Source organism: Rhipicephalus sanguineus, chromosome 4 (genome assembly GCF_013339695.2).
Source record: "Rhipicephalus sanguineus isolate Rsan-2018 chromosome 4, BIME_Rsan_1.4, whole genome shotgun sequence".
Taxonomy (NCBI): Eukaryota; Metazoa; Arthropoda; class Arachnida; order Ixodida; family Ixodidae; genus Rhipicephalus; species Rhipicephalus sanguineus.
In genome coordinates this window covers 85,884,500-85,894,607 of record NC_051179.1, presented here as the reverse complement: position 1 = coordinate 85,894,607, position 10,108 = coordinate 85,884,500, and the positions used below count along the sequence as shown (strand labels likewise).

General features: G+C 43.7%; 1 protein-coding gene across 1 annotated transcript in view; it reads right to left on the bottom strand.

Annotated features, from left to right (window-relative positions):
* Window positions 1-10,108, bottom strand: part of LOC119390366 (citron Rho-interacting kinase) — a 102,436-nt gene that overhangs the window by 2,130 nt on the left and 90,198 nt on the right. The window contains exons 36-40 of the mRNA XM_037657970.2: window positions 8,717-8,825; window positions 7,019-7,150; window positions 6,329-6,406; window positions 5,871-5,952; window positions 2,153-2,311 (exon numbers count right to left, since the gene is read on the bottom strand). Coding sequence (XP_037513898.1) covers window positions 2,153-2,311; window positions 5,871-5,952; window positions 6,329-6,406; window positions 7,019-7,150; window positions 8,717-8,825 — 560 coding nt within the window. The remainder of the gene's footprint in view (window positions 1-2,152; window positions 2,312-5,870; window positions 5,953-6,328; window positions 6,407-7,018; window positions 7,151-8,716; window positions 8,826-10,108) is intronic.

Here is a 10,108-nt window from a genome sequence, read left to right as displayed (position 1 = left end):
AAAAAAAAAGTTCCTCATGAGGCGGTGGGATTCGAACTCGCATACCCAAGATCCGAAGGCGATCGTCTTAAGTCTTAACCACTCGGCTATCCAGGCACGCTGACAGAACATAGCATAGCCTTGCATAGTATCGTATAGCAAGGGGGTAGAAAAGGGAAGCGAGGGTGAGGAGGAGGTGAGAGAGTAAAGCATAGCATATAATGAACGAGAAAGAAATGCAGAAAGAGAGAATCAAAGAAATAGAGAAAAAAAGAAAAAGATGAAGCAAGCAAGAAATATAGATGGTGAGAGAAAGATGGGAAAGAAAGAGAAAGGAAGAAATAGAAATAAACAGAAAAAACAGACAAAAAGAAAGAGCGAGAGAAAGAAAGAGAATATTAAAGAGAAACAAATAAGGCCACCGTGCTCTATAGAGAAATGTAAAGAGATAGGTTGCCCAGCGAGCAGCGACAGGCCCGTGCTTCGCTGTGCCAAGCTTTGCGCGACTTAGTGCAAACTTCCTGCATTTTTTTTTCTTTGAAGCGAATTTATATAGTAGCAGGTTTTGAATAGTAGTAGCGTGCAAGTTATGAGCAGCAAATTACGTCACCTTTTAAAATGTGTCACACTTAGCCCGTTGAACATGCATACAAATTTAAAAAAGAAATTAATTAGGGTGCGTGTAATATGCACACTTAACCTTGAAGTGTGGCTTCACGGCAGTGCGTATTTTCTCTGAATAAACGGTTTCGCTACACAGCGACTAACGCTGCAGTGAAACCAACCTTTTAGGTGGGTTGCATGTGATAAAATACCCTTAGTCATTCGTTTCAAAATATTCAATTAGGTATTCTTCAATTCGAATTCGAAACTCAAGTACACGCACGCCCCTAGTTTTGCATCTTGGTATTACTTTGGGGACTGAAGCGAAATTATATAGTAAAACGTTAATTTCATCTTGGATGAGTGTCAAAAATGTTTGAATCAAATAACTTTTAAAGTGCTTAGTACATAATAAGATACTGCTATTCAGTGAAGAAACGCTTGTTTTCATTTAGACAAACCTTTTTTTTTTCATTCACGAAGAAAATTACTATTCTTGCCACCCTGTGAATTCTGACAGATAAGCTCTTTCATTATGAATTTGTGGCACAAAATACTAGGCTTGTGCGAATAGTAAATTTTAGGTTCGAAGCGAATTCGAAGCGAATAGTGATTTTGGTCGAATAATTTCTAATTGAATTTGAATAGTATATATCACATATTATAGAGAAAAGTGAGCATATTTGTCATGACCCAACCAACCTGCACAACATTTTTTTTTTAATTGTAACAAGGCATGTGCACATGTCATTTTTTTTGGTTCAAAGGAAGTGGAAGCAACTTTTAATAGTAGTAGGATTTGCTTTTCGGTAGAAGGCAAGTGATAATATGTTATGTTTTAAAATTTACTATACTTGGATCATATAAGCCGATATAACAAGTTTTTAAACTTAAAAAAAAATATGATGAATCGATGTGAGGGAATATGTTCATTTAACCTTAAAGTGGGGCTTCGCGGCAGTGCGGATTTTTCCTGGAAAGGTGTATTCACTGTACAGCACCTCTCCACTGCAGTGAAACTACCTTTACAGGAAATTACAGACGAACAGTGCGGATTTTTTTTTGGAAAGATGTATTCACGGCATAGCACCCCTCCACTGCAGTGAAACCACCTTCACAGGGGGTTATATGCGGACACCTATTCGTTCATTTCGAATACTTCGAAATTTTCAATAATTTAAATTCGACTCGAAGCAAATTCGAATACTGTATTATTCGTTCGAATATTCTAAGTGCTCGAATATTCGCACAAGCCTACAAAATACAAATGCTCATCCAAATGGGCACGCTCTTTAGCACTCTGAGCACATCCTCGCTATTTTGCTGCCAGGAAGCTGGTCGGCAAATAACGATTCCATTAAGATGCAACTAGTGGATTTGATGCCAGTGCTGCACCAATCGCTTTTTCTCGACGGTTTTTTGTATTTGCATGGCAACGGCTGACGCAGCGCCGCGACTCGCTAAACTCAAATATTCAGTGAACAGCACTCCTTTTAGAATAACAGACAGACCACTGAAGCGACAAACGAGCGCTCAGTGAGCTGCATACGGAACCATAGCTCAAGCTCACCTCGAAGGCAGCTCCATCTGATCGGTGTGTGCAGTGGCAGTGGTGTGCACCGAGATGATTTCCAGCTGACCAGTGTGGAATGATGCCAGGTACATGGAACCCACCGAGGAGAGGCCCAGGAATCGAGGGTTGCTCACCAGCACAATGCGATGCAACCCACTGAAACACAATGAGGCCACCGCATGGGTCAGTCAGAATGTCAGACTACCAACAATGATGAGGAAACAATGGCAAGGGCGTATGCATGCATGTACAGTGCTCACGGATTGAAACACAACGTCACTTAGAATAACTCAGCGCAGTGTAGTCTAATGTTAGCATAGTAATGGCCAATGTGTGCAATTGCTCAAGATAACAGTCATGTCACTACGAATCTGGCCGCTAAAGTTAATGTTGTCTCTCATGTATGTGATCAAATCGAAATTGCACCAATATTACGCAAACTGAAGCTGGCAGAAACAAGGAGTACGTGCATTACTTATCCATAAGTTGTCACATTTCAATTCGTGAGTGCTGCACAGAAATGGAGCTTCACTGCAGAGGAAATACAAATTGGTTATTGATAACGCATTCTTTCAAGACTATCATTATTGGTTTTACAGCTACAGGTAGATCGGTGAAAGAGAAAATGAAAGATGAGCATTTTTTTTTAATGCCAACACCTCGGCACTGACATTCTGTATATTTTAAAATTGCCTAGCTTCTCATACAGTAAAAGCTCGTTAATTCGGCTCTCGTTAATTCGGAAAATCGGTTAATTCGGACATGTCATCTGGTCCCTGGGCGCTCGTTATTTCGGACAGATTTGACCGCAAATCGGATAATTCGGCGACTTTCGGGCCGCTGGCGAGGCTCGAAAACGAAAAAAGAACAATTCGGAACAAAAGTGAAGCTCAAACGCAGCATCGCCATGGACATCAATTATCGACTTGGCTTGGATTGAGACTGCTTGAACGCCTTTTTTTCGCGTGTGGGTTTTGCTTTGTTCCCGTTGGTGTGCTGCATCGTTGATCGCCGATTTATCGAGGAACGTTTCACTACGGCTCCTTTAGCTTGATCGTTGCTGGTGCTTTTGTGTTGACTTCTCGTGTGACCGCACTCCACGCCGATGGCAAAGCCGGCGACGCAGCCCAAGTACGAGGCCAAGGACTTCACCACCAAAGTAGAACTTTTGCGTGCTCTGAATAATGGGCTCTCCCGACAAGAAGTCATGAAGAGTGATGAAAGGGTATCCTTGTATCGGCGGCAAAAGAAGCAAGGAACGAGTAACCGTACTTTTAGCCACCAACGTGACGGGAACAGAGCGCTTGCTGCTTCTCGTTATCGGAAAGGTTCAAAAGCCACGCTGCTTTAAGAACATCAACAATCTTCCTGTGGATTACCGTGCCAACCGAAAAGCGTGGATGACGGGTGAAACTTGCGGACACTGCAGACATTATGCGAGCTGCTGAGCACCTTGAAGGGCTCAGAAAAATTGTGTCCGCGCGAATATCTGCTCGAAAACAGACAAGCATCCGCGATTACTTTGTTAAGTAAAGGTATGTTGAAAAAACTAGTGCATTTATTGTGTTTATTTCGACCATTCGATAATTCGGACATTCGGTTAATTCGGACATTTTTTCCGGTCCCTAGAAATCCGAATTAACGAGCTTTTACTGTATTCGCTCAAGGTGGCACGGTAAAAGTTCTCAGAACTTGTTCAATAAGTTCAGTCTCTCGTGTCGTTTATAAAATGGTACAGTTACTGTCACATAGCTCATTCTTACAAATAGGCAGTTGCTCATGCCCGAGTTGACATCAAATTTCATGTCATCGTGGTGACATACATGTTTCAGCAGAGTTCTATATATATAAAACACGAATGATTAATTTCAACCTCCCATAGTTCCTTCAGTGTTCGCCTACATCAGAGTACCAAAAAAATAAAGCTAGAAAGTAACCAAAAATGCAGACCCTAAACAGTCACTAAAGTGAGTGCTAAATTGATTTAGACTGATGGATTATTTTTTGAGAACTCTATTGCCGTTAATTTCTCTATCAAAAGCTGAAGCGAAGGCAAGAGCTTTAGCTTATCTCTCTCTTTTTTTTTTTTAAGGGGGGGACGCGCCCTTTGAAAATCGAAAAATCGCGAAAAACTCGGTTCTTGAAAAACCGTATATTTGGGCTGTACGTATTACAAACGACCTTTCCTGTAATTATGAACGCCTAAAACATCGTAAAAGTACGTCAAATCGGGTAATAACGAGCAGCGGCAGCTGCTGCGCCGGCCAAAGAAGCGCCGAAACAAGCCCAACTTCGAGCGAGCACCGTTCCCGCGCCGTTCAACCGATCGGCGTCATCTTGGTTTTGTTTTGTTCGTCAATTCCCGCGCATTTCTTTACCGCCCGCGGCGGTAGGGGTGGTGGCGCGGCCGAAGCATGATTCGCTTATGATTGGGGAAGCTCGCAGGGGTTTGAGTTTCCCGCGTCTCGACGCGCAGCTACCATTGGACTAAGCACGCGCTCCTCGAGAGAGTGGGGGAACGCGCGGCTGCTATTGGCTGCCGCGCGCGATGAGGCGATGGCCTTTTGCGCGGCTTGCTCCGTGCGTCGCCGGTTGCGACTAGTGCTAGCGCTTCTTCGTTGTTTGCTGCCGTCGTCACCGTCGTGCAGCCAGCGTTTGTTATCGCAGCTTCTTATTTCGTTATCGCTCGCGGCACTTTCTGAACTCTACACCGTGTTTACGATATCGCATCCTGCCCGCCGACTAAGAAGTGTCATGTGCCTGCGATCGTTGTGTTATCGGACACGCCGCTGGTCACGGTACACGCGTTCGGTGGATTGGTGTGCTGAATCGTTATATAAACTGTGTTACTGTGGTCAAGCACACCTCCAACAACGATTATGACGGCCCTTTTCACAGCGAAGCAACCTCTGTATCGGTAAAGACGATTGCATCGGCGGTGTCAGCCCTCGTATCTCCAGTGTGCGCCAGCGGCACGTGAATGCATAGTTGAAATGAGCTTGGCGTCTCGAATCAACCTCGGCGATCGCAACCCCGACTCGTATGAAAAATAGAAAAAAGCCAGTAAAGGTGGCAAAGAACAGAAATCAATAAAAACGCATTTTCTTTAATCTACAGGGTCATTTCAGACCAAGATATGTGATCGAAACTTTCGAAGCCCAATATCTCGAAATGACTTTTTTGGCTGGTGATACTGCTTAGTCGAGACATATCTCTGGAACCATTCATCCGATTTCCGACAGGTTTTTTTTATTATGCACCTGAATAAATTGCCCAAACAAAGACAAAGCCGCTTTTTAAATTTATTGTGTCTGTAATTTGTGATAATTAATTAAAATTTCATTGATAAAAGCCAAATGGCAAACACTAAATCCAGTGCCCTGCTAAAAATTTTCAGCAAGGAAATTTTAAAAATGAGCTTTGTCTTAGTGTAGAGCACCCATCCAGGAATCATCATAGTGAATTTCACAGTGCTAGCACATTTACCAAATTCACCAGAGCCTGACTAAGAAACCCATGTGGACTATCCTGATAAATGGCTGTAACTTGGGAACCAGTGAGCATAAATGCATGAAATTTTGGGGTTATTCAAATGGCTTTGCTATTAGCCTACCCTGAAAATTTCAATAGGATATCTCAACAAACAAAAAAGTTGCCCTTCAAAGGTAGCCTCCCCCCTTAAGTCATACAGAAAAACACCACTTTCAAAAGGTACCTTTCTTTGGCACCCCTGGCTTTGATCTCCAGGATCTCTATTGAGTTGAGATGCTGGATGAACAGGTGCGGTGACTTGTATGCTGTAAAACACAAGTACACACACACACAAGGGCAATTGAGACTTGCACATACTGAAAGTAAGCCTGCTTAGGCACGTGACGTGCAAATTACAACAAAATGCCCTAACATGAAACAATGGTGACAAACTCGACTACACTGAAAGTCATGCACCAAAACTTTGATAGTAGTGCGATGATAATGGAATCACCCCTGAGCAAGCACAATTCAGAAACATGTTCAACAAACATATTGGGAAAATGTCAGAAGTTGTGCTCGTGTCTGCACTAAGATGACAACAGTGAAATAATAAAGGCACACGGTATGCCTCATGCAAAATGTCTTCGGTGCAAAATATTGCTTACCGTCTCGCTGAATGTCTAGAGAGCATGAACTTACCGAAGGCAAGAGGAAGCCTGGACCATTTCAGGTCACCACGTGTACGCCTGCCATCAGCATCCACAAACACTCCCAGTTCTGCAAAATCAATATGCAAAAATGAGCACGTGAAATGAACAGGGAGATGCACTCAGACACGTTCGCTTGATGACTTGGGGCAGAAGTGTGTGCACCAAAGTTTCACAAAGTGCCCGATACATTTTACCATGGCAGAGTGGCAGTTGGCATCTTCGGCAAACCGCACCGGTGCGCACTGGGGTGCCCAGACTCTACGACGATTGGACAAAACTGTGCGCCAGGACGGCCCAGTGTACACTGGTGCGATTTGCCAAAAATGCCATTTCTTGTTGTCAGTGGTTGGTACAAATATTCACAAAATGTGGCAAGCAATCCCTTTTCAAAAAGAAGGAAACGTCATTCAGTAACGCTATTTAATGTCCTTGCCCCCCCCCCCTTCTTTTTTAAACCCTTGAATGTAAGCCGACTCTAGAGTTTGTTACATAAGTATTGGAAAAAAAAAAGACTATCAGCCTAGATTCGAGTAAATACGGTATGCAATTGCTCCTTTGCACCTTATAAACTTCTCAGAGAGCACTATGGCACTCCTGCAACGGTGAGCATCATGTCGCATCAAAGCGACTACGGGAGCCCAGGCCATAACACCTACGCATCGTTGCAAAACCAACTCACCATGGAAGCAAAGCAGGTACTCGGGGTTGTACTCCGGTGGCGCCACCTGCAGCACCGACACCGGAAAGCTGCGCAGCTGCGTTGCGCTGTACGTCAAGAAGGACAGCGTGTGGTCCGTGGGATCCAGGAATTCTGCGAAGTGGCACGGTGATTGTGCATGCCATGATTACATCAAAAGCACATCGCGCCGAACACAGATACTTCAGCAGAACATGTGCAAAACTCGGAGAATGCTCGAGCTTTGCCTTCAAAAGTGGAACGCGATAGCATAATTGGGGCTCCGGTTGCATAGTCCTCTAATTCACCTGCCACACTTCGCTTCTCAGCCGTGTCACGAGGAAAGGAACATCTGTGTGTGCAACACCAGCTGTTTTAAACCCTTCTGGGATGCCTGCTGCAAGTATTACTGTGTAGTGCCCACTACACTATATTCAATCAATTCGTGAATTCAAAAAGTACCCACAACGTGTCCGTCACGAAATAGGCGCACTTTGTTGGTGCCGTGCCTCATCAATTATACCTGAGCATATTTGTAAGGGGTGAGCCTTTAAACAACCCACTCGTCGCGCAACTCACATGGTTTGACGCCTGGCGCCATTCTATACTTCTGCCATGCAACATTACCTGTGTTAGCGAGACTCCTCATACTAGATGATGCCTGTATAGCTTGTGTGTGCTTTTTTTTTCTGGAGCAGTTTCAAGCACTGGCGTAGCTTTGTGAGAACACCCGACTCCCTCACAGAATGTCTGGGTTCGATTCCGGCTTGAACCCCTGATATTTAGTCTTTGCATCAATCGTCATTCACTCACGAACAAGGCCAACTCTATGCTCACAACCAACACCGCTGTCACCAGAATTTCTGCGACACGGCCTCTTTAACGCCGTCACGTTAATTGTAGAAAATGTCTAAGGAAGCTTGTAAGAACCAGGTGATGCTTTCAAGATGACATGTAGTACACTCAAACTTCGATATAACGAATGTAGATATAACGAATTATCGGTTATAGCGAAGTAAATGAAAAATTGTCCTGCCATAGATACAGTGTTATGAATGCATGGTTATAACGAATTTTCGAATATAACGAAGTTACTTTCGTATCAGATGTGACTTTGTTATAATGAGGTTATAGTGTATGCAGTTTGATGTCATGTCCTTGTATTTTATTCCTATTTGGCTTTAGAAAAAGTAGGCATCCTTCTAGGACGCAGTTCTGTAATCCAAATACAGTAGACTCAGTAAACGGAACAACTGTTAAATGGCACACATTTTCCTGGTCCCTTCAGGTTCCGTTTATGAGAGCCTACTGTCTAGTCACAGATGTCTCTAAATATTTTAGAACTGCAATACAGCCATCTGGACTGGAATTGGGTTTAATTTATTTTTCATCTAGCACAAATTCATTTAAACAATTCCCCCTCTCCTATGTAGGACCTAGCTCGTGCCGTGACAAAGATAAACAATTTAGCACAGCGAATGACGAGATTAGCACAAAATCAAACCGAAAGAATTGGTGAATTGGTGAATTCGTTTCACCCGTGAACTTTGGTCTCTGTGACAGAGCACTGAGTGCTTCTGATTGACATTTGACTGCAATGTAATATTTAGTCGACGGCTACTCGGTGAAAGGGTGTGGCAAACACAAAATCTAAACACAACAAGCGGCAATGCGAGATCTAAAAATTCTAAGGGCACTCACCCTCAACTGAAAAGTCTTTGGCATCAATCTGGTAGAAAATGTCGCAGCCAATCAGGATGGTGTAGGGTGTGAATAATATGCAGCTGCAAGGCTCACTGGTCCTTGCCACCTGCAAAGACACGAGTACACGCAATAACCACTTAGCAGAATAACCAGTCTGGCAGCTGTGCACTCAACTTTTCTTAGGGTTCGTGATGAACTGTGTGGATGTATAGAAACAATTGAGATAGTTGCGTGCCTGCTGCATTGAGTCCCATCCCCAGAAATCCTGCCTGTATAACAGTCACTGCTGTTGCAAGCAATGTCTTTTACAAGCTTTAGACACAAATGTAAAGAGCTTTGCCTGAGTGTGCTACTCCAGGCCCTGCATATCCCCTTCAAAATGGTGTGCGTGATGATTAATGCCACAGCAATCGTCACTTCTTTATATTCTGTGGGTCTTCTTTATATTCAATGTGGGTTATTCTTTTGTGCCATACATTTGTAATGTCTTTTTTAAAATATCAGACAGTGGTTTAGTAGCTCGTTAGCTATTCACAAGATAGAGTGCATTTATTAATGGAGGACTGTTTTGTGGCCACCAAATGCAGCCGTGAGGCTGAAAAAAAAAAAGCATGTGTTGGTGTATTTGCAGGAAGAGAGAGATAAAAAAAAAAGTCTTACTTAACTAGATACCAACACAAAGTTTTGTATCCAGCTTTTGCTTTATCCGATAACTCTCGATTCAGTAACTCTACTGCTATGATAGAATTTTTTGAATGGCAAAAAAGAACAACTAATTACATCCTCTTTTAAAGGGGCCCTGCAACACTTTTTGAGCAGGGTCAAAAAGCGCTGCTAATCAGTAATCGAGACTCCCAAGAACACGCGAGCCAAATATTATAGCGAAGCGCGCGGCCTGAAATTTACAATAAATTCTCAAAGTCGGCTGAAAATCGCTCCCTCTTCTCTCGACATATGATGTATTAGTCCACAATATACGACGCGATTGTCGGCAGTTCCACCATTGGCTGATGTTATAATCACGATAACACCCTCATTATTACCTTCGTTGTTAATTTTGAGTTCAATAAGTAGATAATATGTATGTTTATATTGTGTTATGCCGTTAAAATATTTCTGTGCTTTTGACCATCGCCGGTAGAGGTGTGCACGGGCTCCGGGTAGCTCGAAAGCCCGAGCCCGACCCGGCCCGCGGGCCGGGCTCGGGCGGGCCGACGTATTTTCACCTCGGGCCCGGGCCGGGCTCGGGCTGCTTGGAGTTTCATCGGGCCGGGCTCGAGCCCGGCGCAAAGCCCGACTCAAGCCCGAAACATAGAGAATGAGCGGGAATTGTTTTCCAGCACGCATACAGTGCCTTTTCCGCTTTTCCTTTCCATTGCAGTTGTTCGG